Below are 27,537 nucleotides of genomic sequence, written 5' to 3' on the forward strand. Positions count from 1 at the left end.
GTGGGCAGAGGGACCCCAGGCAGTCCCCAGGACTGTCCCCTGGGGTGGCACCCCACAGGCAGGTGAGCGGAGCGACCCCAACAGCCCCCGTACCAGCCCCCGCCGCCCCCCACCAAAGACACCTTTCCCTCACTCTCCACGGCTGCTCCTGCACACGGGGGGTTTATTGGGGGTGGGGGTCCCTGAGGGAGGGGGGCTGGAAGCCCTGGAACCTCTCGTGGGCGGGGCGCAGGGTGAGCAGCCGCAGCCGCGCCGTGTCCAGCGCCGCCTCCAGCCCCTCGTCCTGCTCCAGCTCCACCACCCCGTCGTTGGCCTGGGGAGGGGGGCACGGGGGTGAGCGGGGGTCCCGCACACCCGGGGACCCCCTCGACCCCCCCCCGAGTCCTTACCAGCTGCAGCGAGGCCAGCAGGTACCGGCACACCTCGAAGGGGGGCTGCCCGGCCACCAGGCTGGCGAGGGAGTGCCACCGTCCCAGCCCCCCGCAGCGCCCCGTCAGGGCCAGCCCGTACTCCCGCATGTCGAAGGGCGCCCGGGCCTCCTGCGGGCACGGGGGGCACGTCAGGGTGGGCAGGGACAGGCTGCCAGGGCCCCACTGGGTCACTGCCCACCACAGTCCCTGCCCCCTGTCCCCACTGTCCCACCCACGGAGTCCCTGCCCTCTCTGCCCAACCTCTTCCCTGCCCACTTCAGCCCCCTGTCCCCAGTGTCCTGCCTGGGTGATCCCTGCCCACTCCAGTCCCTGCCCACCCCAGCCCCCTGTGTCCCCCTGCCCTCCCTGGTGGTCCCTGCCCAGCTGGAGGTCTCTGCCCCAGCCCTGGGGGTCTCTGTCCCAGCCCCTGCCCTCCCCAGGGGTCTGTGCCCTCTCAGTGGTTCTTGCCCCAGCCCTGGGGTGTCCCTGCCCTGCCAGGGGTCCCTGTGCCAGCCCTGGGGGTCCCTGCCCTCCCGGGGGTCCCTGCCCTCCCCGGGGTCCGTGCCTGCTCCTGCAGCAGTGGCTCTATCTGCTCCTCCCAGCGCCGGATGTGCTGGGACAGCTCCGTCTCCTGCGCGAACTTCTGGGAGCTGGCCATGAACAGCTCCTGTGGGGACAGGGCAGTGCAGGGGGGCACCCCCAAACCTCAGGGGACACCCCAACTCTCCTGGGGGCACCCCCAAACCTCAGGGGACACCCCAACACTCTGGGGGTCACCCCACCCTCCTGGTGGCACCTTGACCCTCAGGGGACACCCCAATGCTTTGGGGGCACTCCGACCCTCCTCAGGGCATCCCCAACCCTTTGGGGGGTACCCCAACCCTCTGGGAGCACCCCCCATCCCCACACTGGCACCTACCACGTTCCTGCGCACCAGCTCTTCATATCCCAGCTCCGGGGAGTCTGTGGGAAAAGGGGGTCACGGTGGGGGCAGGGGGCACAGCACACAACTACACCCCCACACCTTTGGGGGGCACAGGGGACCCGCCAGGGACAGGTGGGGTGGGGAATCTGGGGGAGGATCAGCAGCTCACCCAGGGATCCTTCTCCCAACTCCTCTGGCACCTCGGGCTCCACATCCTCCTCCACATCCTCATGCTCCACAAAATCATCATCTGCTGGGATGGGGAGACCCCTCAGTGCTCCCTGGGCCCCCCCCCAGCCCCCGGAGGGGGGAATTTGGGGTGCCAGTACCTGCCCCTTGGTCGCAGTCAGCCCCACGCTCCTGCTCCAGCTCCGGCTCCCACAGCGGCTCCTGGGGGAAGGGGAACAGCCCTGAGTACACCCTGAAGACCCCCAGAGCCCCGGGGGGGGGCTGGTGTCCCTCTGCCCCCCAATTTACCCCCCACCCCACTCACCCCCTGGCTCTTGAGCTTCCTCTGTGCCGCCAGCCGCTCCTTCAGCTGCCGCCAGTACAGCACTTCCAGGTCTGCCGGGACACAGGGGTGGGGAACACGGATTTGGGGAGCACCCGCACCCAGCAGAGCCCCCCCCAGCACACCATGGTCTGGGGGGGCCTTCCCAGGCTCCCCTTGCACGGTTTTGGGGTGCCCTTCCCCTCCATCCTCCCCCCAGTGCAGAATCCAGTCCCTGGTCTCCCCTGGGACTGGGAACTGTGGGAGATTCCACCCTGAGGGCCCTCCCGGTGCCACCTGGGCCGTGTCCCCCCCTCACCTGCGAAGGTGGGGCCTTTCCTCCTGGTTTTCCGGCTGTCTGTGACATTGTTGTCTGGGGGGAAGAGATTGGGAATGGGGGGAAGAGATGGCAAATCCATGGAATCGTTGAGGTTGGAAAAGCCTTCTGAGCCCGTGGAGTCCCCCCAGCACTGCCACGGCCACCCCTGCCCACGTCCCCACGTGCCACATCCACAGGGTTGTTCAATCCCTCTGGGTTTTTAAATCCTTCTGAATTCCGATCCCGGCAGGATCCCGCGGGAATCACTCACAGGCTGCAGAGAACCACCTCATGAAGTCCTGGAGCTTCCTGGGGCCCCTCCTCTTCCTCTTGCCTCCCACCACGTCGTCCAGGCTGCGGGACATCAGGAAGGGCCTCCCTGCAGGTGACACAGGTGACACAGTGGCACTGGGGGCACGGCCACCCCGAGGGGCCGGGAGGGGGCCCCTTTCCCACATCCCTCTGGATGTCATGGGGCTGGGAATGACCTATCATGGGAAGGGGACACTGAGGGACACGTGGCTGAGAATGACCCGCTGTGGGACTGGGAATGACCCGCTGTGGGACTGGGAATGACCCGCTGTGGGGCTGGGAATGACCCGCTGTGGGACTGGGAATGACCCTTCGTGGGACTGGGAATGACCCTTCGTGGGACTGGGAATGACCCGCTGTGGGACTGGGAATGACTCACTCTGGGACTGGGAATGACCTGCTGTGGGGCTGGGAATGACCCGCTGTGGGACTGGGAATGACCCGCTGTGGGGCTGGGAATGACTCACTGTGGGACTGGGAATGACCTGCTGTGGGACTGGGAATGAGCTGCTGTGGGACTGGGAATGACCCGCTGTGGGACTGGGAATGACCCGCTGTGGGACTGGGAATGACCCGCTGTGGGACTGGGAATGACCTGCTGTGGGACTGGGAATGACCCGCTGTGGGACTGGGAATGACCTGCTGTGGGACTGGGAATGACCCGCTGTGGGACTGGCGACGCTGAGGGACGTGTGGCTGGGAATAACCATCTGTGGGCCAGGAAGTCCCCTCCACGGGGCTGGGAATGAGCTGCTGTGGGCCAGGAAGCCGAGCTGTGCTGTCCCTGCACCCCAACCCCCCTGGAGCACCCCCTCCTTCCCCAGCACCCCTCCCCAAAAATTACCTTTCCTAAACGGCTTCTCCTCGGAGTCTCCGAAGGGGTCGAGGCTCTGCCATGGATCTGGCACCTCCTGGCACAGGGGTGAGGATGGAGCACAGCTCCCCATGGCACCCTGGGATCCCCCCAGTGTCCTGGGGGGTCACATCCCACCTGGACTCCAGAGCCCCCCGCTCCAGGCCCCCCTTACCTTGCTGTGGGCTCTGGGGTCCTGGCTGGGGGGTTTCTCCCGCAGGACGTATCCCCGTGTCCGGGGTGAACTCTGGGACACAGAGAGGGACAGTGAGGGCTGGTACCTGCAGGGCTGGGGGGTCTGGGGGTCCAGAGGTTGCAGAAGGACTGGGGGGCTCTGGGAAAGGAGTGAGGAGTGGCGGGGAAGGAGCGAAGGGATCTGGGGAAGGAGCGAGGGGATTCCAGGGCCCAGGGATCCAGGGAAGGAGTGAGGGGCTCCAGGGCAGGAGCAGGGGCAGCCCCCCAAGCCCTGCCCACACGGACCCTCTGTGCCTCAATGTGTTCATTCGGGGCCAGAGTCATTTCCACGTCGTCCCCCAGGGCCCCGGGAATGTCGTTGTCATCATCTGGTCCTGCAGCACCTGGGGGGAGAACGGGCAGAGCCTGGAGAGGCTTCTGGAGGCTTCCAGCCTGGCTACCAAAGAATTCCCCTGGGTGCTTCTCCTGCCAGGGCCAAGGGGCACCAGAGGGCAGGAGCAGGGAATCATGGAGTTGGCTGGGTTGGAAAGTCCCTCTGAGCCCACGGAGTCCAACCAAGGCACTGCCAAGGCCACCACTGACCCACGTCCCCAGTGCCACATCCACAGGGCTTTGAAATCCCTCCAGGGATGGGGACTCCACCCCTGCCCTGGGCAGCTGTGCCAGGGCTGGACAGCCCTTTCCATGAGGAAATTCCTCCTGGTGTCCAACCTGACCCTCCCCTGGCCCAGCCTGAGGCCGTTTCCCCTTGGCCTGGCCCTTGTTCCCTGGCAGCAGAGCCCGACCCCCCCGGCTCCCCCCTCCTGGCAGGGAGCTGCAGAAGGATGAAGTCTCTCCTCACCCTCCTCCTCTCCAGCATTCCCAGACAGACACATGGACACAAGGACAACCACCTGGATCCCCCTCAGCCAGGTGACAGCACTCACCTGCCTCCTCAGAGAAGCTCAGTGCCCGGATTGGAGCCACGCTGGCACTCGGATGCTCCACACCAGGACCAGATCCCGGAGCTCCTGCCAGGGCACAGCGGCGGGTGACAGTGAGAGGTGAGTGGCCCCCCACAGACACCCCCCCGGAGCCCCCCAGGTACCTGTGGCTCTCCTGGGGCTCCGCAGGCGCTGCTCCTGCAGGTGTGTGGGGGAGAGCCCGGCCAGCTCCAGCAGGAACGCTCCCGTGGCGTGGGGGGTGCAGGTGTTCATCCGGAAATCCTTCCGGCTCGCCAGGACCTCCCCTTTCCGGCTGCGGGAACATCCTGTCAGGGACCCCCCTCACCAGGCTGGGGGGTCCCTAAAGCCCCCCTGCTCCAGCCTGGGGTCACCCCAGCCCTTTCACCGGCACGGTCCTGTCTGGATTTCCCTGCACATCCCTGGGACCCTCCTGCCTCCCACCAGAGGCAGATCCCAACAGGAATTGTGCAGCCATGGGGCATATCCTGAGGGACTGAGGGATCCCAAATAGAGCAGGGGAGGGGGACGTTGGGTGCTCCCACCCAAGGGTCCCGACTGGAGCAGGAGAGGGAGACACAGGACACTCTTAACCCAGGGATCCCAGCTGGAGCAGAGGAGGGGGAACCCCCCAGCAATGGGGGGGGACAGTCCCCCCAATCAGAGGTGGCCTGGGGGGTGGTGGCACCTCAACAGGGGGTTTTCCTTCTTCTCCATCTCCTCCGGGGGGACCAGAGACATCGGGGTCAAGGGAACGACGTTCACAGCCTGGCAGGGTAAGGGAATATGGGAAGGAGCCTGGGAAAGGTCCTGGCACAGGTGTCACTGTCCCCAAGGCCACCACTCCTGCTGGAATGGCCCTGGGATTCACCCAGGAAAACCCTTCCATGGGGAGGGACAAAAGGAGACGGGTCCCTCTTACACTGGGCTGCTGATTGCTGCTCATGTCCACGCTGGCCTGGCTGGTGTCCTTGATGTCATCCAGGGACAGGAACTGCTGGGAGAGCCACGGGAGTGTCACCCCTGGCACACCGAGGGGTCCCACAGGAGCAGGGCAGGGGGACACGGGACATTCCCACCGAGGGATCCCACAGGAGCAGGGCAGGGGGACACAGGACACTCCCACTGAGGGATCCCACAGGAGCAGGGCAGGGGGACACAGGACACTCCCACTGAGGGATCCCACAGGAGCAGGGCAGGGGGACACGGGCCACAGGACCCCCCTCACCTGCTCCTGCACGTCTGTGAAGGTGGCATCGTCATCCCGGCCGTCGGGTCTCAGGGAGGTGGGCAGCTTCTCCCTCCTGAGGGAAAAACGTGGTCAGGATCCACGGGATGGGTGGGAGAGGGGGCTGAAGGGGTGGGGAGAAGCAGGAGGTCACACCCCGAATCCCGGGGGCAGTTCTGGGCCCTCAGACAGGAGAGACCTGGAGGGGCTGGAGCGTGTGCAGGGAAGGGAAGGGAGCTGGGAAGGGTCTGGAGCAGCAGGAGGGGCTGAGGGAGCTGGGGGGGCTCATCCTGGAGCAAAGGAGGCTCAGGGGGGACCTTCTGGCTCTGCAAGTCCCTGCCAGGAGGGGGGAGCCGGGGGGGGTCGGGCTCTGCTGCCAGGGAACAAGGGCCAGGCCAAGGGGAAACGGCCTCAGGCTGGGCCAGGGGAGGGTCAGGTTGGACACCAGGAGGAATTTCCTCATGGAAAGGGCTGTCCAGCCCTGGCACAGCTGCCCAGGGCAGGGGTGGAGTCCCCATCCCTGGAGGGATTTCAAAGCCCTGTGGATGTGGCACTTGGGGACATGGTCAGGGGTGGCCTTGGCAGTGCCTTGGTTGGACTCGATGGGCCCAGAGGGATTTTCCAACCTCCAGGGTTCTGTAATCCCATTATTTTTGCAGATCCACACTGTGGGACACAAGGCAGAGCTGCTGGAGACAAACTGCACGTGGCAGGTAAAAATAAACAACTAAAAATGACCAATCCATGCAGGAGCCACCAGATCTCATTGGGAATGGGAATGGGAATGGCCAGTGATGATGGGAGCACCGAGGCAAAGACCCACAGCAGTGTTTCCACGGGGCAGCAGCCCCAGCAAAACTCCCTCTGGGAAGGGAAATTCCCACTTACTTTTTATTGGAGATGCAGTCAAGTGCCTGGCAGACAAGCATGTACAGGTACTCCACCTGGAAAACAGCACCTGGAGCTGGGAAAGGTTGGGAGCAGCTTCCAGGAAAGCTACTACACCCGATGAACCACCCTCCCCCCCACCTCCCATTATCTCAGGACAGCTGGAGTTCAATTCCACGAATTCTTGTTGTTCTTTTCCCTGTTTCAGCCATCCTGAGGCCAGATTTGGGGGAATCCCTGGAATTTTCCAAAGCTAGTTTGAAAGGTCTAGTGGAAGGTGTTCCTGCCCACGGCAGAGGAGTGGTACTGGATAGGCTTTAATGTTCTTCCAACCCAAACCATCCCGTGATTTTACGAGGAAATAAAATTTTATATCCCACCCTCTGCAGAAAAACGGGAGAACAGCAAAATCCCTGCCCTTTCCCGGGCTGCCAACACCTACAAAGGAATTAAACTTAGGAACGGTAAATCCTTTTGTTCCCATTAATCATTTAACTCAGGTCTCTCAAAGCCAAGGGGGGATTCCAGGGTGACCCCACGGAGCTCAGGGCTCGTGGAATGGGCCTGGGATGCAGCAGGGGTGCTCACCTTCCTGCTGTAGATGCAGGCAGAGCCCTGGATCAGCAGCGCCGCCTCCGTGAAATTCATGGTGGTTCTCCCGTTGTCGAAGGAGATGCAGATCTGATCCAGCTGGGAAGGGCAGGGACGGGACAGGCTGAGTCCCGGGGGGACGTGGGGGTGGCACGGGGAGGGGGACGGGGCAGGAGCCCCCCGTTACCTCCTCCAGGTACTCCCCGAGCTGGGCGGCCACGTCCACCTCCCAGTTCTTGGTGAGGTCCCGGATGGGCTGGAGCAGGTGCAGGAATCGCGACTCCACCTCCTCCATGGCGGGATCCCGGCCGAGACACCCGGGGGGGCCCAGACCACGCGGCTCCGGACAGGGGATGGGGGCAGGTCAGTGGGATCCCGGGAGAGCTGGGGCAGGAATCCCAGATCAGCTGGAAAGGCAGCAATTCAGGTAACGTGGGATCGTTGAGGCTGGAAAATCCTGACCCTGATCCTGATCCCAATCCCGATCCCAGCCCCAATCCTCACTCTGATACAATCCCAACCCCATCCAGACCCCAATCCCAACCATGGATCACAACCCCAGTTCTGCTCCTGACCCTGATCCAGACCCTGGCACCAACCCCAATCCTGATTTTGACCCAGTCCTGATGCCAATCCCAATCCCAACCCGGGGTCACAACCCCGACCCTGACCCTGATCCCGACCCCAGTCCCAATCCTGACTCCCATCCTGACTCAAACCCAAATCACGACCCTGACTCCAACCTTGACCCCAATCCAATCCCGACCCCAATCCCAACTCCACTCCCCAGACCGATCTCAACCGCAGATCCCAACCTCAATCCCGACCCCGACCCAATCCCAGTCCCGACCGCATTCCCAACCCTGATTCTGACCCTGACCATGATCCTGCCCCTGATGCTGATCCCAATCCCGACCCCATCCCAGTCCCAATCTCGACCGCGGATTACAACTCTAGTCCCGATCCCAACCCTGATCCCGATTCTGATCCAGATCCAGTTCCGGTCCCGACGCCACTCCCAACTCCGATCCCAATCCCGATCCCTATCCCCAACCAGATCCCATCCCCAATCCCGACCCCGATCCCTATCCCGAACCAGATCCCATCCCCAATCCCGACCCCAATCCCGATCCCGAATCACAACCCCAGTTCCCGTTCTCCCTCACTCCCCTCTCTCTCCCATCCCCTCTCTTCCCCTCTCCCCGCTCCCCTCCCCTCTCTCTCCCTTCCCCTCTCTCCCCTCTCCTCTCTCTCCATCCCCTCTCTCTCCATCCCCTCTCTCCCCCTCACCGCTCGCTCCCCGCCGCCATGTTCGCCTTTCCCGCGCGCGCCGCGCTGTGACGTCATCGGTGCGCGCCGCGGGGGCCTGAGGGGGGGCCGCCATGGCGGAGGCGGTGCGGCCGCGGGCGCTGTTCCTGGCCGGGCTGGCCGCCGTCTATGTGGCCGCTTTCGGCTCCCTCTACGTGCAGATCCCCGGTACCGCGGGGGCAGGGACAGCCGGGGGCCGCGGGGGAGGGCCGGGCAGCGCCGGGATGGGGCTGGGGCGGTCGGGACGGGGTCGGGATGGGGCCGGGGACGTGGCCGGTGGAGCCGGGATGGGGACGGGAGAGTCGGGACAGAGCCAGGACGGAGCTGGGACGGGTCCGGTAGAACCGGGATGGAGCCGGGGCAGAACTGGGAGGAGTCCAATAGAACGGGGATAGAGCTGGAAGGGGTCCAGTAGAACCGGGATGGAGCCGGGACGGCTCCGGTAGAACCGGGATAGAAGCAGGGATGGGGCCGGTGGAGCCGGAATGGAGCCGGTACAGAGCCGGGACGGGTCCAGTTGAACCGGGATAGAGCCGGGGATGGGGCAGGTAGAACCAGGAGAGAGCCGGGACGGGGCCGGTAGAACCGGGATGGAGCCAGGGATGGGACCGGTACAGAGCTGGGGCGGGTCCGATAGAACAGGGATGGAGCCAGGGATGGGGCAGGTAGAACTGGGATGCAGTCGGGATGGAGCTGGAACGGGGCCAGTAGAACTGGGATAGAGCTGGGAGCGGGAGCAGTAGAGCCGGGACGTGGCCAGTGGAGTCGGGAGTGGGACTGGTGGAGTTGGGATAAAGCTGGAACGGGGCCGATGGAGCCGGGACAGAGCCGGGATGGGGCTGACAGACCCCCCCGGGGCCGCAGGGCCGCCCCTGCCATCCCGTTTCCCTCCCCACAACCTGATCTCTCCCTTACTGGGAAGACCAGGACTACTGGGGAGCAGCTCCTCTGCCCCCTCCACCCTCCTCAGGGGTCCGGGGGGTGCTCGGGCCCCCTCTGAGCCCCCCAGCCCCCTGCCCACGGCAGGCAGCGGCGTCACCTCCGTCCACGTGGCCGGGCTGGCGGTGGCAGCCCCTGGGCTGCACCTGGGCTCTGCCCACTGGCTCCCGGTTCCGACCGGGAAGCTGGGATGGGGACAGCCTGGAGCCCCCCCAGTCAGCACATCGACGAGCCGGGGGTGCCGCAGGGATGAGGCCGAGGTGCTGCCTGGGGGGCTCCCGGCCGCGCCGCCCCAGTTTTCCTGGGAATGCCTGACTGCCGTTCCCGTTGCAGGCCTGTACGGCAGGGAGGGGATCCTGCCGGCCCGCAGGGTGCTGCGGCTCAGCGGGAAGGGGCTGTGGGAGCAGCTCCGGGATTCCCCCACCCTGCTGTGGCTCAGCCCGCGCCTGGGGCTGGACACGGAGCAGGGCATGGAGCTGCTGTGCCTGGTGGGCATCCTGGCGTCCCTCGGAGCCCTGCTGTGCGAGTCCATGCGGGATTGCCTGGTCTTCGCCCTGCTCCGGGTGCTCTACCTGTCCCTCTACCAGGTGAGGGGCTGGGGGGGTCCCTGGAGGGGGGTGGCACCGTCCTGTGAGCTCCTGGTGTGCTCAGATTCCCTCGTGGAGCTGGGGAAGGCGTTGGGAGATACAGTCAGGGAATCAGGGAATGGTTTGGGCAGGAAGGGAATTTTAATCCCATCCCAATCCAGCCCCCAGGGGCAGGGACACTTTCCACTGACTCAAGTTGCTCCAGCCTGGCCTTGGACACTTCCAGGGATCCAGGGGCAGCCACAGATGCTCTGGGAGATTCATTCCAGCCCCTCCCCACCCTCCCAGCCAGGAATTCCTTCCCCATATCCCATCTAGCCCTGCCCTCTGGCACTGGGAAGCCATTCCCTGTGTCCTGTCCCTCCATCCCTTGTCCCAAGTCTCTCTCCAGCTCCAGGCCAGGTTGGACAGGGCTTGGAGCTACCTGGTCCAGTGGAAGGTATCCCTGCCCATGGCAGAGATTTGGAATGGGATGGGATTTAAGGTCTCTTACCACCCAAACCATTCCATGATTCCATGAATCCTCCCTCCTGCCACCCCGGGAGCTCCAGTGAGTCAGAGCCGGCTGCTGTGGGGGGAGGAGGAGGGTTTATCTTCCCTCTGGAATCAGGGAATTACAGAGGGATAAATCACCCGTGTTTGGCCATCCCCCCCTGGGGTAGGGAATCGTCACCTCCCGGGGTGGGGGCTGTCCCCTTGGAATTCTGTATCCCGGTGTGGCTCTGGCTGTTCCCGGCCCATTCCCTCCTCACTCCCTTTTACGGCAATGCTGGAAGCACATCCCTGGAAGCACATCCCTGGAAGCACATCCCTGGAAGCACGTCCCTGGAAGCACGTCCCTGCTCCTCCCCCAGGCCAGGCTGTGGGCAGGGAACACTCCCAGTGTGGAATGGCCCCCCCGGGACACCCCCCCTCCCCCCCAGCATTCCTGGGCTGTGATCCCAGTGCTGCCGTTCCCACGGCTCCTTGGGATTGGCCTGGAGCCCCGTGCTGGGAAAGGAGCTGGGGGGGGCCGAGGGGGGGCTGTGCCCGCCACTCTCCATGTGGGGAAGGGTCTGGGGGTCAAACCTGCCCCACTCACCCCCCGCTCCCTCTCCACAGGTGGGACAGGTCTTCCTGTACTTCCAGTGGTGAGTCAAAACCCCCCTCCTTTGGGCCTTCTGGGGGGGCTGTGGGGGGCTTGGAGCTGGGGGAGATGTCCTGCACCCCCTGCAGACCCCAGGGTGGGGGCACAGCAGGATGGGGGCTCTGGGTGCTGGGCAGGGGGCACAAGGGGGTGGGGGACTTTGGGGACCACAGTGGGAGGGCACAGCAGGATGGGGGCTCTGGGGAGCAGGGCAAGGGGCATAGTGGTGTGGGGGGCTCTGGGGACCAGGATGGGGGCTCTGGGGCTCAGGGATGGGGGCTTGGCAGGACAGGGGCTCTGGGGACCAGGATGGGGGCTCTGGGGGTCAGGGATGGGGGCTTGGCAGGACAGGGGCTCTGGGGACCAGGCAGGGGGCACAGGGCACTGGGATGAGGGGCACGGTGAGACAGGGGCTCTTGAGACCAGGGCAGGGGGTGTGGGGGGCTCTTGGGACCAGGGGGGGATATGGGGGGCTCTGGGGGACAAGGCCAGGGGGCACAGTGGGACGGGGGGCACAACGAGCCGGGGTCCTCAGCCCCATGTGTGGGGGGGTCTGTCTCCCCCGAGGGGGGCAGGACAGGCCCTGAGGGGTGCGTGGCACTGGGGGTTCAGCTCTGTACCCCCCCCAGGGACAGCCTGCTGCTGGAGACGGGGTTCCTGGCTGTGCTTGTGGCCCCCCTGCGCCTGCTGAGGGGGGGGTCCCCCTCCTGGAGACCCCACGACCCCGTCACCTTCTGGGGGGTGCGGTGGCTCCTCTTCCGCCTCATGTTCGCCTCGGGGGTCGTGAAGCTGAGCAGCCGCTGCCCCACCTGGTGGGGGCTCACAGGTGAGGGGGTGGGTTTGGGGGGCTCACAGGTGAGGGGGTGGGTTTGGGGGCTCACAGGTGAGGGGGTGGGTTTGGGGGGCTCAGGTGAGGGGGGCTCACAGGTGAGGGGGGGTGCATTTGTGGGGGGCTCACAGGTGAGGGGGTGAGTTTGGGGGGCTCACAGGTGAGGGGCTGCAGGTCTGGGGGGGCACAGCCGTGCCCCCACACTGGAGGGGATGGCAGCCCCTGCCCCAGGCCGTGCCCCCCGGGCAGCCCTGTGCTCTGGGGCGCTGGGCCCTGCTCCATGGGGGCCATCCCCGCCCTGAGCCCCCCGTGCCCCCAGCGCTGACGTACCACTACGAGACGCAGTGCATCCCCACGCCGGGGGCCTGGCTCGCCCACCAGCTGCCCGTGTGGTTCCAGAAGCTCAGCGTGGTGGCCACCTACGTCATCGAGGTGGCCGTGCCCGTGCTCTTCTTCGCGCCCCTGCGCCGCCTGCGCCTCTTCGCCTTCTACTGCCAGGTGGGGAGGGGGCACGGAGGGACCCCCGGGGCTCGGGGTGGGCTCCTGGCTGTGGGGGTGCTGGGAGAGGGGGTGGTTGTGCCACTGATGGTGGGAGGGGGTGCCCAGTGCCCTCTGCTCTGCAGCCCCATGACCCCCTCAGCTCTGTCACCCCTGGGACCCCCTTATGCCACACCTCGTGCTGGGGGGTCCCAGGAGGGCTCCCCAGGGGCTGGGGGTTGGCTCCTCGCTCTGTGGGCACTGGGGCATGGGGTGGCCATGCTGGTGCTGGTGGTGTTGGGGTGCCCAATGTCCTCTGCCCCCCAGCCCTGTGACCCCCTTGAGCCCCCCTCGTGCAGGGGTGTCTCCAGGGGGACTCCCCTCGGGCAGGGGGTTGGCTCCTCTGTGGGCACTGGGATGTGGGGTGGCTGTGCTGCTGCTGGAGGGATGTCCAGTGTCCTCTGCCCTCTGTCTCCATGACCCCCCAGCCCTGTGAGCCCCCCAGGCCCCCTCTCATGCTGGGGGGTGCTCAGGGGGTCTCCCCAGAGGCTGGGGGTCAGCTCCTCGCTCTGCTGTCACTGGGAGATGGGATGGTGGTGCTGGGGGGGTGCCCAGTGTTCTTTGCCCCCCAGCCCCGTGCCCCCCCAGCCCCGTGACCCCCCCACCCCGTCCCTGCTCCCCCCCAGGTCCTGCTGCAGGTGCTCATCATCCTCACGGGTAACTACAACTTCTTCAACGCGCTCACCATCGTCCTGGCCTTCTCCCTGCTGGACGAGGAGCACGTGGGGCGCTGGCTGGGGCGCCCCAAGAAGCGGCAGGGCAGCGGTGAGACCCCCAGGACCCCCGGTTGGGGGGGGGCTGGTCGTTTCTGAGGTGGGGAGGGGACAGGGGACGTTGTGGCTCCACTGTGGGAGCTGCTGCCAGCGCGGCCCCTCCCCACCCCCAGGGTGGGGGGCTGCGGCCATGGGACACCCTGGGAGGGCTCAGGGGAGTTGGGGGGGTTCCCAGCCCAGCTCTGAGCCCCCCAACCCTCCCAGCCTGGCCTCCCAGCCTGGGCTCTGTGCTGGCCACGCTGCTGGAGCTCAACACCTACGGGCTCCTGCTCTACTGGACCGTGCAGTACTTCGGCCTGGAGATCAACTGGGACAAGAAGCTGCTGGACTCCAAAGTGGGTATGTCCAGGGGGGGTGGCTGCTGACCCCTCAGCCCCCACCCTGGGGGGCCGGAGAAGCCCCTCCCTGATGCCACAGCTTTCCCTTGGCTCCAGCCTTCACCTACCACGAGTTCACAACGTGGCTGCGGACGGTGACGCTGCCGCTGGTGGGGGTGGCCTTCCTGTCCCTGTCCTGGGAGATCCTGCTGGCCATGTACCGGTGGGTGTCGGGGGGCACTGGGGACCCCCGGGGTGTGGGAGACCCCTGGGTGCTGGGGGAGCTGGGAGGGGGCTCTGGGAGCTGGGAAGGGGGTGATGCAGCTCCGGGAGTTGGGAGTGTTGGAGCAGTCAAGCACAGCATGGGGGGGCTCTGAACCCCTCAGCTCACAGCTGGAGCCCCCCCAGACTGGGGGGTGGTGCCTCTTTGTCCCCTTAATGCCCCATTCGTGCCCCCCCAGCTGTGCCTGTGTCCGTGGATGCTTCTGGAAGCTCTGGGCCACCCTCCAGTGGGCCATCATGGCCACGGCCACCGTCAGCTTGTTCGCCGTCAGCCTGGTGAGGGGTCGGGGGGGTCGGGGGGCTCTGGGGGACCCCCCGAGCCGCGGTGACAGACCCCTCCTGCCCCCGCCAGGTGCCCTTCACCTACATCGAGCACGAGTCCAACGGGAAGCTGTGGCCTGGCATCCACCGGCTGTTCGGGGCGGTGGAGCGGTTCCAGGTGGTGAATTCCTACGGGCTGTTCCGCAGGATGACGGGGGTCGGGGGGCGGCCCGAGGTGGTGCTGGAGGGCAGCTACGACGGGCACAGCTGGACGGTGAGTGCGGGGCGGGCACGGGGGCGGGATGGGCACGGGGGGTGGGAGCCAAACCGTCCCCCAGCACTGCCAAGGCCACCGCTGAGCCGTGTCCCCAAGTGCCACATCCACAGGGCTTGGAAATCCCTCCAGGAATGGGGACTCCACCCCTGCCCTGGGCAGCCCCTTCCCATGTCTGAGAGTCCCTTCCAGGAATGTTCCCGATATCCAACCTAAACCTCCCCTGGCACAGTTTGAGGCCGTTTCCTCTTGTCCTGTCGCTTGTTCCCTGGTTCTACAGCCACCCCCAGGTCCTTTTCCTGCCAGGCAGTTTTCCTGCCACCCTTTCCCACATTGCCCGTTTCCCCCTGGAACGCTGCCCGGGGCTGTGAGGTGTCCCTGTCACAGAATCCTGGGATGTTTGGGTGGGAGGGGACCTTACAGACCACCCAGTTCCACCCCCGTGCCATGGGCCACCTTCCCCTGGAAGCTTCCCACTGGCTCGTTCCCCTCTGGAGCCCCCGGGGTGGGCACTGGTGACCCTGGGGGTGGGTAGGGGGGCTCCACATCCCGGTGCCAGCCGCTGCCATCCCGCAGGAGATCGAGTTCATGTACAAGCCCGGGAACGTGAGTGCGGCGCCGGCCGTGGTGGCCCCGCACCAGCCCCGCCTGGACTGGCAGCTCTGGTTCGCTGCCCTGGGGCACCACCACGGCAGCCCCTGGTTCAGCGCCCTGGTGCTGCGGCTGCTGCAGGGCCAGCGTGACGGTGAGGGCGAGGGGGGCACGGGGGGCACGGGGCGGGGGGCTCGGGGGGCTCTGGGGACGGATCGGGGCGTCCCCGTGGTGGTCGGGGTGTGCTCACGGTGGGCCTCGGTGTTGTCCCCCTGCAGCACTTTGGGGTGGCTCCCTGCGGTGGTTTGGGGTGTCCCCCCGCAGCAGCAGTTTGGGGTGTCCCTGCAGTTCGTTTTGGGTGTCCCTGCAGTTCGTTTTGGGTGTCCCTGCAGTAGCTTGGGGTGTCCCTGCAGCAGTTTGGGGTGTCCCTGTGGCAGTTTGGAGTGTCCCCACAGTGATTTTATGTGTCCCAGCAGTTTGGAGTGTCCCTGCAGTAGTTTTGGGTGTCCCTGTGGCAGTTGGGTTGTCCCCACAGTGGTTTTCAGTGTCCCAGCAGTTTGGGCTGTCCCCACAGTGGTTTTGGGTGTCCCTGCAGTAGTTTGGGGTGTTGCTGCAGTGGTTTGGGTGTCCCAGCAGTTTGGAGTGGCCCCGTGGCAGTTGGGGTGTCCTGCAGTGTGTTGGGGTGTCCCCCCACAGAATTTCAGGGTGTCCCCGTGGAGGTTCAGGGCTGTCCCTCCTTTGGTTTGGGGTGTCCCTGTGGTGGTTTGGGGTGTCCCCCTGCAGCAGTGTTGGGTGCCACTGTTGTGGTTGTCCCGCAGTGATCCGGCTGGTGCAGGTGGACGAGTCCCGGTACCCGTTCAGCGCCCGCCCGCCCACCTTCCTGCGGGCCCAGCTCTACAAGTACTGGTTCACGGGCCCCTCGGAGGGCAGGTGAGCGGGGACAGGGCCCCCTGCACCCCAAACCCCCAGTGGTTTGGGGGTGGGATGTGGGGGCTCAGCTGAGCTGCCCCTCCCCAGCCCGGGCCCGGCGCCGTGGTGGCGGCGGCAGCACGTCCAGGAGTTCTTCCCCACCGTGTCCCTGGGAGACCCCACGCTGGAGAGCCTGCTCAGCCAGCACGGCCTCAAGGTGGGCTGGGGGGGCCTTGAACCCCCTCCCTGCACCCTGCCCTCCTTCCTTCATGCCCCTGATCCCCCTGCCTTGATCCTGAACCCCCTCCCTGCACCCTGATCCTCCTCCCTGGGCCCTGCCCTCCTTCCTTCCATGCCCCTGATCCCCCTGCCTTGATCCTGAACCCCATTCCTGGGCCCTGAACCCCCTTCCTTCAACACCCCTGATCCCCCTTCCCTGGCCCCTGAGCCCCCTCCCTGGCCCCTGACCCCCTTCCTTCATACCCCCACCTGGCCCCTGACCCCCCTGCTTCACCCCTGACCCCTCTTTCTGGCCCCTGAGCCCCTTTTCCTCACCCCTGATGCCCCTGCCTTGTTCCTGATCTTCTCCATGACCCCTGAGCCCCCTTCCCTCACCTTCCCATGCCCCCAACCTCCCATCCTTCGCCTCTCACTCTCTCCCTGACCCCAACTCCCCTTCCCTTTCCCTTTGCCCTCCCCATCCCTTCCTTTGCCCCTGACACCCCTTGACCTCCTTCCCTCGCCCCCAACACCCTTCCTTAACCTTGATCCCCCTCTGTGGCCCCTGACCCCCCCTTCCCTCACCCCAACCTCCTCCGACCCCCTTCCCTCACCCCCACCCACTCTCCCTCACCCCTGACCCCCCTGCCTCCCTCCCTGCCCCCTTCCCTGCCCCCTTCCCGCATTCCCTGACCCGCTGTCTCCCGGCAGGACAAGCCCCCCGTGCGGCGCCGGTCTGACGCGGCCCTGCCGCGGCTCCTGGGCTGGGTTCGGGGCCTGGCCCGGCCCTTCTCGGGCCCCGCCCTGCTCTGGACCCTCTACCTGGTGGCCGCCACCGTGGGGGGGCTGCGGGCCCTGGGCCCCCGGGCACGGGGGGGGCCGCCCCCCGCCCGCCACAAGGCCCGGGGGGAGCGGGGGGAGCGCAACGGGGTGCGGGGAGAGGGGCGGGGCCGGGCGGGGGGCGAGGGCCACGGGGAGGGGCGGCCCGGCCCCAAGAAGAAGAAGTAGCGCCCGCAGCCCCCCGCCCGTGTGCCAGCCCCGGGGGGGCCCTGGGTGGGGGGTGTCAATTGGGCCCCGCCCCGGGGGGCTCCCGGTGTTCTCCCCCCAGTGCCTTCAGCACAGTGTGGCCATGCGGGGGGGACCCTCCCCACTGCCTTGGGGACCCCTCCCCACTGCCCAGGGACCCCTTGGGGACCCCTCCCTGCAGCCTGGGGACCCCTCCCCGCTGCCCAGGGATCTCTTGGGGACCCCTCCCTGCGACCTGGGGACCGCTGGGGACCCCTCCCCGCTGCCCAGGGATCTCTTGGAGACCCCTCCCCGCTTCTTGGGGAGCACTCCCTGCAGCCCAGGGACTGCCGGGGACCCCTCCCTGCTGCCCAGGAAGCCCTTGGGGACCCCTCCCCACAGCCTGGGGACTACTGGGGACCCCTCCCCACTGCCCGGGGACCGCTCCGGGCCCCACAAGGGCAGGGGGGTTCGATGCGGCTGGGGGTGCTCAGCACAGATGGGGGGCTCCTTGCCAGCAGGATGGAGCAGTTTGGGCAGTGCCAACCCTCCTCCTTACCCTGCCCAGCCCCTCAGGTGCCCCCCGGGCAGTTTGGGGTGGCTGCCCCCGTGTCCCCCACCCCGATGGGCTCTGCCCATCCCACGCTTCCCCCCCCGGCTCAGCCCCAAGCTCAGAGGTCCAGAGGTTTCCTATAATTTTCTAAATAAAGCCTTTGACATTCCAGCCCCCCGGCTCTCCTGGGATTTGGGGGGCTCCTGGCCCTGTCCTGCCCCCCCCGTGCCTGGGGTGAGCCCCTGTGAGGGGGGGGAGGCGACTGGCCCAGGGGGTGCGGCACAAGCAGGTTTATTGTGGAGCCCCCACGGTGGGGTCTGGGGGAGGTGCCGGGTGCTGCTGCGGGTGAGGGGCCCAGTGGGGGTCCCAGCAGGGTGGAGGGTGGTCCTGGCAGGGTTTGGGGGTCACCAGCAGAGCTGCCCCGGGCAGTACTTGTCGATGAGCGACTGGTAGTACCCGCGGAGCTGCTGCACGTCGGGCAGGTCCTCCTGCTTGGTGTACAGGTCGAACTTGCTGGGGGAGCACAAGGGGGGTCAGGCCATGGGTGCACCATCACCCCCCCACACACACAGCCCCGGGGGGCTCAGCTGAGCCCCCAGTGCCCCCCGGGCACGCACTTGAGCTCGCGGACCCAGGGCAGCATCCGCCGGTCCTCCTCGGAGCAGAGGTGCCCATAGTCCCCGTGCGCGTGCCAGGGGTAGAAGGAGTGGAAGCGAATCATGTAGAAGGCCTGGGGGGGGACAGGGACGTGCCAGCCGGGTTTGGGGGGCCCCGCCCCGAACCCCCACGGGGGGTCCTTGTCCCCCCCCGCGCCCCCCGGTCTGAGCTCACCTCCTTGGGCAGGGCGAACTTGTTGAACTTCATCACTTGGTACATGTACTCTGGGGAGGGGGCGGCGTGTGGGGAGGGGCTGGACCCCCACCGGGGGGGCACCCCGAGAGGGGCAGCCCCCCCTGAAAGCCACAGCTCCCCCCCGGGGAGCTGCAGCCCCCACCCCACGCCAAGGGCTCCAACCCCCCGGCAAAGGGGGCAGTGTATGGGGCAGCACGGCCCTCCTGGGGGATCAGTGCCCCGTTTGGGGGTGGGGGCCCCTTCCCCGAGGAGGGGACGCCCCCGGCCCCCCCTGGCTCACCATCGTGGCCCCAGGACATGAGGACGTTCTCCAGGCCACAGCCAGGTTGGTACATCCCACACTCGGTGCTGGGGATGGAGCGGGGTGGGGGGTGAGAGGCTGGACCCCCCCTCTGGACCCCGGCCGGGCCCTGGGGTGCAGCCCCCCACCCCCAGCACCCCCGGGCTCACCTGTAGCGGGGGTCCTTGGTGTCGGGGTTGTCGTGGAAGGTGGAGTCCCCGTAGACCACCGAGCTCTGCACCTTGCAGCCCACCGGGAAGGTGTCCCCCACCACCGCCCACTGCGGGGGGGCACGGGGGTCACAACGGCCCCCGGAGGCTTCCCCCGACACGGGGGGCTCGCCCCCTCCCCACCATCCCACTCACCTGGGGCTCCCCGAAGAGCACCAGCACCTTCCCCAGGTCGTGCAGGAGCCCCACGAGGTGGAACCAGTCTGCAGGTGAGTGAGATTGTCACCCCCCGGGACGGGACCCTGCGGGGCTGGGAGGGGACAGAGGGGGGGTGTGGCCGTGCCTTTGTCGGGGTGTGCCCGGCGGATCCCCTCGGCCGTCTGGAAGGCGTGGAAGGAGTTGGGGAAATCCACGTCGGGGTCCGACTCGTCCACCAGCTGGTCCAGCAGCTCCAGCGCCTCCATCACGCTCATCCTCCGCAGGGAGCACGGCCCGTACTGGGCTCTCTGGGGACACCCGGCTTGGGGGACACCGAGGCACCCCCCGGGGCCCCCCCGGCACCCCCCCGGGGCCCCCCGTGGGGCTGGGGGCGTGGGTGCCCCTCAGTGTCCCCCCGAACGGGCTGGGACGGGGCACCAGGGCTGGATTTGGGGTGCAGGGTGGGAGGGCTGTGACATCCCCTGCTGTGGGGACCCCAGGGGGGACAGGCCGGCCCTGGGGGGACAGGGTGACCCTCGGGGGGACACAGGGTGACCGGGGGGGACACAGGGTGACCGGGGGCTCCCACCTTCCTGCGGACGAAGTCCACGGTCTGGTGTGTGTGCATGAGCAGGTACGTGTGGTACACGCGGTCGATCAGCTTCCCCTCCTGTGGGGCAGTGGGGGGAGAACGGGGGGGTCAGGGGGGTCCAGAGAGCAAGGGGAGCCCCCCAGTGTCCCCCCACCCCAGCCTGGCATGGTAGAGACCCCCAGGGCTCTCCCAGCTGCTCCCAGCCTGGGGTGGGACCCCCAGTGTGGCCACTGGGGACAGACGGGGACACAGGGACTCACTGTGGGACCCCTGGCACCCACGGGACCCCCAGCACTCACCTCACACCATAGGACCCCCAGGACCCTTATGCAGGCCCCCCCTGACACCCCACCCGGTTTTGGGCTCCCCTTGAGCCCCCCTGAGCCCCCCTCCCCACGTGGGATCCCCTGGGACCCCCCAAACTCACCGTGTAGTTCCTGAACTCGGACTTGTCCTTGCCGGGTTTGGGCTCCTCAGAGGGGTCGGGGCCCTGAGGGGTGACAGGGGGGGCTCAGGGGTCCTGTCCTGTGCCCCAGCCAGGGACAGGGGCAGGGGACAGGGACAGGGACAGGCAGAAGGGGCTCGGGGGTCCCATCCTGCCCTCCACCCTCAGCACCGTGGGACAGGACAAGGGGTCAGGGACCGGCGGTCAGGGACAAGGGGACAGCGGCACCGAGGGAAGACCTGGACACACGGGGTCACCTGGTGCTGCGTGGGGTCACAGGGTCACACGGTGTCACACAGTGTCACAGACCATCAGTCACAGTGTCCCACAAAATCACACATTGTCACACACTGTCACACACATTGTCACACATTGTCTCACACTATCACACACTCACATTGTCACCCATTGTCACCCATTGTCACCCATTGTCACCCACTCACATTGTCACTCACACACTGTCACATTGTCCCACACTCTCACACACTGTTCCCCCAAGGCACAGAGGGGACCCAGGGGTGCTGCCCCTGGTCCCGAGGTGAGTTCCAGCCCAGGGTGCCACTGGGTGGGGGCAGCAGCTCTGGACCCTGTGGGGGTCCCTGCACGGCCCCAGGGGTGCTGTAGGACCCCCCCAGACCCTGCAGCCCCCCAGGGCTGGCACTGACCCCCCACCATTGCCTGGGGGGGAGAGAGCAGCTCCCCATGGTTGCGGGACCCCCCTCCCGCTTGGGGGGTAACCATTGGGCTGGGACCCCCTTGGGGTAGAGTCCCCTGGGAGTGGTCCCCCATGGCACTGGGACCCCCTCGGGGTGGTGTCCCCATGGGGCAGGTCCCTCATGGGTTGACACTGCCACTGCAGGGAGGATGTCGCCGAGGGGTCTCCTCTGCCCCCCAGATTTGGGGTGACACAGGTAGGTCTGTCCTCCCCCAGATGTGGGGTGACACACTGTGTCTGCCCCCCAGGTTTGGGGTGACACAGGTAGGTCTGTCCTCCCCCAGATGTGGGGTGACACAGCTGTGTCTGCCCCCCAGGTTTGGGGTGACACAGGTAGGTCTGTCCTCCCCCAAATGTGGGGTGACACAGCTGTGTCTGCCCCCAGGTTTGGGGTGCTGGGGCTGACCCCAAATGTGGGGTGTGTCTGCCCCCCAGGTAAGCGGCCCCGGCCCCCCCTGCCCGCACTCACCTCCTGGAGGCTCCTCATGGTGGCTCCGGGGGGCTCCCAAGCTGCTGGGAGGCTGCGGGACCCCCGGTTTTGTGCTGGGGGGCGGCGCGGGGGGGCCCCGCCCGGCCCGGCGGGGACAATCGGTGACCAGTTAACCCGCCCCGGTTAATGTTTGACCCCGCGCCCGGCCGGGGGGCTGCGGCTCCCGGGGGGGGGCTGGAGGACCCCCAGCCCGGCCCCGAGCTGGGGACACCCTCCCCGACATGGGGACCCCCGGGTTGGGCCCCCCCGGCCCCGCTGCCCGCGGTGACCCCTCGGTGGGGGCACAGAGTGACCTCCGGGGACACGGGGAGCGGGACCGGCCCCGCGGCCCCGGGGCCAAGGGGCACTTGGGGGGGGCTGGGGGGCACAGCGGGGGGGCAGCGGCCCGATGTGGCACCCACCACGTGGCCACGGGGACCCCGAGTGCCCGAGGGGGCATCGCGGGGGGCGGGCACGGGCGTGACAGGGCACGGACACGGCCGGGCACGGGAGTGTCCCCTCCGGGGCCCGCACGTGTGCGCGGGGGTGACACGCACACGTGTGCGGGAGGTGTTGCTGTTCCCGCTGTCCCCACGCCTGTCCCCGCGGGGGTGACACGCACACGTGTGCGGGAGGTGTTGCTGTTCCCGCTGTCCCCACGCCTGTCCCCGCACCCCTGCGGGTGCCGTCACCCTCGCCCATCACCTCCTGCCCCCGGGACCCACCCCTGGCCACGGCAGCCCCTCGCCCCCCGCCCGCCCCCCGTGCCCGATCCCGCCGGGAACACCGCGCTCCATCCCAGGCTCCTCCTCACTCGCTTTATTCCACACAGACCAGAATTCCCGGCGGGAAGCAGCGACGCTCCGAGATGCGCGACACGATCGGGTCAGGCACCCGCCGGGGCACCCGGGGGAGGGGGCGAGGGGGTGACGGTCCCCACGCGCCCCTCGGGTCCCCCCCTGCCCCTTCGCTGGAGCCTCCTGGGACACCCGTGGGAACGACTTGGCTCCGGGTGGCACCCGTGGGATCCTGTCCTGGGGGCCTCCCGTGACACCGAGGGGATCCCGACCCAGCGACCTCCTGTGACACCCATGGAAGGGGCGCGGCTCCAGGTGACCCCCCCGTCCCAAGAAACTCGTGAGACACCCTGTTCCAGACCCCCCCGTGGCACCCTTGTCCCAGGAACATCCTGGGAAGCCCATGGGACCCCCCATCCCGCCCCGGGAAGGAGGAGAGGGGGACCCAGGGCAGCCCCCAGGACTGCTGAGGGCTGGGGGCTCCGGGGAATAGGGGTGCTCTGGGGGATTGGGATGCTCCTGGGGGATTGGGATGTTCCTGAGGGATTGGGATGTTCCTGAGGGATTAGGGGTGCTTGGGGGGGACTGGGGTGCTCCTGGGGATTGGGTTGCTCTGAGGGGCTGAGTGTGCTCTGTGGTGGGGCTGGGGGTGCTCCTTGGGGTCTGGGGGTGCTCCTGGGGGGCTGGCCAAGTTGCTCCCAGGATGGGACTTTGGGAGGGTGACCTGGGGTCACACATCCCTGTCCCACCAGGCCACAGGGTGCCACTGGGGTGACACCAGCACTTCGGGGTGACAGAGATAACCAGGGTTCCCTCATGTCCGTGGGCCTCCCCCCCGTGCCAGCACCCACTGAGCCCGTGGGGACACAGTGTGGGTGTCCCCGAGGGTGAGCCAGGGGACGGGGGGGGGACAGGGTAGGGACAGAAGCAGCCGTCTCACCCTGGGCAGGCCCGGGGATCCCGGGGGAGGACAAGAGGTGCTGGGGGTGCCCTGGGGGTGTCACGGGAGTGCTCTGGGGGTGTCACGGGGGTGTGTCCGTGCGTGCCGTGGCAGGCACTGGATTGCTGAGTCAGCGGGACCGCGGCCGGGGGCAGCGTGGCCGGGGGGTCTTGCACAAGGCGCCGGCGCTGCTGCGCTCAGCGGGATCCCCGGTGGCCCTTGGACCCGCCCCGGACGGACCGGCCACTGCCAGACAGCGCGGGTCACCACGGGCCACCACCAGGGGCCACCCTGAGCCACCAAGAGTCACTACGGGCCACCACCAGTCACTATGGGCCGCTGCCGGTCACTGTGGGCCACGGCTGGCCACCACGGGTGACCTCGGACACCACGGGCCACCATCACTCAGCGATGGGCCACCTCGGGCCACCGCCAGCTCCTGCGGGGCATCACAGCCCACCATGGACCACCGCTGGCCACCATCTCCCAGCCCCGGGTCCTCTCTGCTCCCTGGGGTCCGGCTCAGGAGGTTCTCACGGCAGGAGCCCCCCGGGGACCCCCCCAGCCCCCGGCGTGGCCTCAGACGGCCGGTGCGGAGGAGCCCAGCCGCGTGTGCCCGTGGAAGCGCTTTAGTGGGTCCCGCGGGGCAGGGCGGGGGGCGCGGGGCCCCCTCCCCGCTCAGCCGTAGCTGTGGGGGCTGTTGGGGTTCATGGGGGACGAGTCCCGGCGCCCCGACTGGCCCCGCAGCTGCCACAGGCGGTGGCTCAGGTTCTGCACCTGGCACGTGCCCAGCACGCAGCCCACCCGCACCGGGTGCCCCCCGGTGTGCCGCCGGTGCCGGGGGTCCCGCCGGGGGTCCCGCCGCAGGTCGTGCCGCAGGAGGAGGCGCTGGACGCGCCACGGGGGCCGCCGGCGGGCGAGCAGTCTGTGCCGGGGGGCCGGGCGGGCACCGCGCCGGGGGGCGACCCACGGGCCGTGCCGGTGGGCCGGGGGTCGGTGCCGGGGGTCCGGGGGTCGGTGCCGGGGGGTCCTGGCGGGCGGCGGCAGCAGCGCGGGGGGCTCGGGGCCAGGGGGGTCCCCGAGAAGAGAAGGGATCAGCTCCGGGGGTCTCCGGGCCGGCGAGTCCCTGCAAGAGAGAAGGGGCAGCGTCGTGGCGGGGGGCAGCGCTGTGGCACCCGGGGAGGGGAGGGTGGCACCGGGACAGCGGGAGAACGGCGGGGACGTGGGGGCACCGCGAGTGCCCGGGGCTGCCAGAGGAGGAGGAGGCAGAAAGGGGGAGGAGGACGAGGAGGAGGAGAAGGAGGAGGAGGAGGCAGCAGCCAGGGCAGGGGAGCCGATACCTGCAGCCACACACGTACTGCCAGCGCGGGCACACGCGTGTGCCAACACATGCACTCTGTAACCACACACACGCACATACGTGTCCCAGCACACACACACTGTGTAACCCCACAAACACACACACACACACATATCCCACACTCACACACTCTATAACCTCACACACCCTCCTGCCCCCCCTCATTTTGCCGCCCACCCCGTTCCCACGGCCTCTGCCCCAGCGCCCACGTGCCCCGACTGTGGCACCCACGCCTGTGCTCCGGGCACCCAGGCGGGGGTCGGGCCTCAGGGCACCCCCACGGTGGCTCAGAGCTCCCCTCGCCCCTGCAGTACCCCCTGTGCCTGAGTTCCCCTCCTTGCTGGCACCCTCTTGCTCCCACGCCTCAGTGCCCCCCTCCTAAGGTCCCCTGTGCCTCAGGGGAGCCCATCCCTCTGGGCCCACCATCCTGGGGACCCCCGAGCCTCAGGGGACCCCATCCAGGGGACCCCATCCTGGGAACCCCAGGGCCTCAGTGCCCCCCATTCTGGCACCCTCCTGCCTCAGTGCCCCCTGCCCTGGAGAACCCCGTGCCTCAGTGCCCCCTCCTGAGGACCCCCTTGCCTCAGTGCCCTGCTCCTGAGGGGAGCCTCAGGGGACCCCATCCCCACCCCACACCACCCCACAGCCCTTGTGGGGGTCGGGGTCCCCTGGTCCCACCTCATCCATTGCCCTGGCAGGGCCCCCCCTCCAGCCCTCCCAGGAACTGGCAGATCCCTCGGGAGCAGCCGGGGATCCCCAGGGCACCGGGATCGGCCCAGACCCGCCCCTGGAGCAGCGGCAGGAACACACATGTACAGCATGTACACACAGATGTACAGCGTGCACACACACACAGAGTGCAGACACATGTACAGAGTGCACACACACACACACAGAGTGCAGACACATGTACAGCGTGCACACACACACACACACAGAGTGCAGACACATGTACAGCGTGCACACACACACACACACAGAGTGCAGACACACATGTACAGCGTGCACACACACACAGAGTGCAGACACACATGTACAGAGTGCACACACACACACACACAGTGTGCACACGCATGTACAGAGTGCACACACACACACACACAGTGTGCACACGCATGTACAGAGTGCACACGCACACACACACAGAGTGCAGACACATGTACAGAGTGCACACACACACACACACAGAGTGCAGACACATATACAGAGTGCACACACACACACACACAGAGTGCAGACACATATACAGAGTGCACACGCACACACAGAGTGCAGACACATGTACAGCGTGCACACACACACACACACAGAGTGCAGACACACATGTACAGAGTGCACACACACACACACACAGAGTGCAGACACACATGTACAGCGTGTACACACACACAGAGTGCAGACACATGTACAGAGTGCACACACACACACACAGAGTGCAGACACATGTACAGAGTGCACACACACACACACACAGAGTGCAGACACATGTACAGAGTGCACACACACACACACACAGAGTGCAGACACACATGTACAGCGTGTACACACACACAGAGTGCAGACACACATGTACAGAGTGCACACACACACACACACAGAGTGCAGACACATGTACAGAGTGCACACACACACACACACAGAGTGCAGACACACATGTACAGAGTGCACACGCACACACACATGTGTACAGTGTGCACACACATGTACAGAGTGTGCACACACACACATGCACACACATGAGGGGGTTCTGTCCCGACCCGAGGTGCCCCTTCAGCCGGGGGTCCCATCACCCCATAACCCCCTCCCCGGGCACCCCCAGACTGGCACAGGCAGCCCTCGAGCTCTGCCCCGATCTCCATCTCCGTCCCAAGTCTCAGTCACCCCTCGCACCCCTCCCACCCTCCCCCCCAGATGTCCCGCGGCCCCGGTGCCCCCCAGCCCGCAGCCCCCATCGCGGGGCTCCAGGACCCTGCAGCCCCCCCCGCCCCCATGTCCCTCGGGTCCCCGCGGGCAGGGCTGGGGGCCCGGCAGGAGACGGTGCCCGGGGGACCCCCAGACTCCCCCCCGGGCAGCAGCGGGGGCGGGGGCAGACGGGGAGGCTGCGGGGCCGGCTCCGGGGCAGGGGCTGCGGGGCCGACCCGGGCAGGGGTGCGGGAGGCGGGTGCGGGTGCAGGGAGGGTGCGGGAAAGGGAAAGGGGGGGCAGCCGCCCCGCGCAGGGTGCGGGCAGGGGGGGCCGGACGGGGGGGGTCGCCCCGGGCAGGGGACACGGACCCATTCCGGGCAGGGGGTGCGGGCAGGGTGCTGGCAAGGATGCGGGCAGGTGTCCGGGCAGGGGGTTCGAGCACGGGGTGCGAACAACAGGCAGGAGTTCGGGCAGGGGATGCAGGTGGGCAGGAGTCCGGGCAGGGGTCCGGGCAGGGGGTCCGGGCAGGAGGTGAGGGCGAGTAAGAGTTCGGTCAGGGGTCCGGGCAGAGGTGCGGGCAGGGGATGCGGGTGGGCAGGGGGTCGAGCGGGGGGCGCGGGCAAGGGTTTCAAGCAGGGGTCCGCGGAGGGGATGTGGGCGGGCAGGGGGTTCGATCAGAGGATCGGGCAGGGGACCGAGCAAGGGGTTCGGGCAGGGGGTCGGGCAGGGTCCCTCACCTGCGGGGCGGCAGGGCCCGGCCGCGGGGCAGCTCCAGCAGACACAGCGCGAAGCTGACGCAACCCAGCGCCAGCGGGGCCGGGGCTCGCATGGCCCGACGGGCCGCGACGGGGCGGCGGCGGCTGCGGGAGAGACGGGGCGGGGGGCTCGGGGGGGCTCGGCGCGGGGTTCGCGCTGGGGGCCGGTCGGGCCCCGCCCCTTCTGTCCGTCCGGCCCTCGCTCCGCTCCCTCCCCGTCCCGCAGCCCGCGGGCGGTGCGGGGTCCCGGCGGTACCTGGCCGGGGTCGGGGTTGGGATCGGGGTGCGGTGGGGTGCGGTGGGGTCCGGTCGGTCCCGTTCGGCGTTGTCTCTCTCCGCCCCGGCCCAGGTTAAATATCGCCGGGGCCGGCGGGCGGGAGGAGCCGAGCGGTCGGGAG

General features: G+C 67.7%; 4 protein-coding genes across 9 annotated transcripts; 1 reads left to right on the plus strand and 3 right to left on the minus strand.

Moving 5' to 3' along the window:
- Positions 1-143: 143 nt before the first annotated feature.
- NCAPH2 (non-SMC condensin II complex subunit H2) lies at positions 144-8,479 on the minus strand. Of its 5 annotated transcripts, none has more exons than XM_039383511.1 (21): positions 8,443-8,479; positions 7,340-7,559; positions 7,150-7,251; positions 6,562-6,617; positions 5,674-5,749; positions 5,368-5,439; positions 5,134-5,213; positions 4,592-4,740; positions 4,431-4,514; positions 3,790-3,887; positions 3,485-3,556; positions 3,301-3,367; positions 2,416-2,523; positions 2,145-2,198; positions 1,829-1,899; positions 1,665-1,725; positions 1,505-1,585; positions 1,330-1,373; positions 976-1,077; positions 390-539; positions 144-313 (listed from the first exon to the last, which is right to left on the minus strand). In XM_039383511.1, exons 2-21 carry the CDS (start codon positions 7,445-7,447, stop codon positions 164-166), a joined length of 1,785 nt encoding a protein of 594 aa, XP_039239445.1. In that variant the 5' UTR covers positions 7,448-7,559; positions 8,443-8,479; the 3' UTR covers positions 144-163. The 5 variants fall into 5 exon arrangements, with proteins under 5 accessions (XP_039239445.1, XP_027578364.1, XP_027578365.1 ...); XM_027722563.2 differs by having other exon boundaries at positions 1,505-1,588; XM_027722564.2 differs by having other exon boundaries at positions 5,368-5,442.
- A 6-nt stretch (positions 8,480-8,485) lies between these two features.
- Positions 8,486-17,834, plus strand: LMF2 (lipase maturation factor 2). 2 transcript variants are annotated; one of them, XM_027722559.2, is made up of 14 exons: positions 8,486-8,628; positions 9,733-9,986; positions 11,088-11,116; positions 11,742-11,938; positions 12,261-12,439; positions 13,105-13,243; positions 13,456-13,590; positions 13,686-13,791; positions 14,030-14,126; positions 14,203-14,385; positions 14,962-15,130; positions 15,795-15,906; positions 15,994-16,102; positions 16,816-17,834. In XM_027722559.2, the coding sequence occupies exons 1-14, from the start codon at positions 8,535-8,537 to the stop codon at positions 17,110-17,112; spliced, it is 2,100 nt and encodes a 699-aa protein (XP_027578360.2). In that variant the 5' UTR covers positions 8,486-8,534; the 3' UTR covers positions 17,113-17,834. The 2 variants fall into 2 exon arrangements, with proteins under 2 accessions (XP_027578360.2, XP_039239443.1); XM_039383509.1 differs by lacking the exon at positions 8,486-8,628 and having other exon boundaries at positions 8,808-9,986.
- Positions 17,835-17,937: 103 nt separating this feature from the next.
- On the minus strand, positions 17,938-21,401 carry MIOX (myo-inositol oxygenase). Its single transcript, XM_027722561.2, has 10 exons — positions 21,384-21,401; positions 20,182-20,244; positions 19,752-19,832; positions 19,308-19,470; positions 19,160-19,227; positions 18,965-19,074; positions 18,795-18,862; positions 18,494-18,543; positions 18,280-18,392; positions 17,938-18,175 (listed from the first exon to the last, which is right to left on the minus strand). The coding sequence occupies exons 1-10, from the start codon at positions 21,399-21,401 to the stop codon at positions 18,067-18,069; spliced, it is 843 nt and encodes a 280-aa protein (XP_027578362.1). The 3' UTR covers positions 17,938-18,066.
- A 2,167-nt stretch (positions 21,402-23,568) lies between these two features.
- Positions 23,569-27,213, minus strand: ADM2 (adrenomedullin 2). The gene is made up of 2 exons (XM_027722546.2): positions 27,122-27,213; positions 23,569-24,246 (listed from the first exon to the last, which is right to left on the minus strand). The coding sequence occupies exons 1-2, from the start codon at positions 27,211-27,213 to the stop codon at positions 23,799-23,801; spliced, it is 540 nt and encodes a 179-aa protein (XP_027578347.1). The 3' UTR covers positions 23,569-23,798.
- Positions 27,214-27,537: the final 324 nt, after the last annotated feature.

Source organism: Pipra filicauda, unplaced genomic scaffold (assembly GCF_003945595.2).
Source record: "Pipra filicauda isolate LSUMZ 115617 unplaced genomic scaffold, ASM394559v2 scaffold312_size1046226_pilon, whole genome shotgun sequence".
Taxonomy (NCBI): Eukaryota; Metazoa; Chordata; class Aves; order Passeriformes; family Pipridae; genus Pipra; species Pipra filicauda.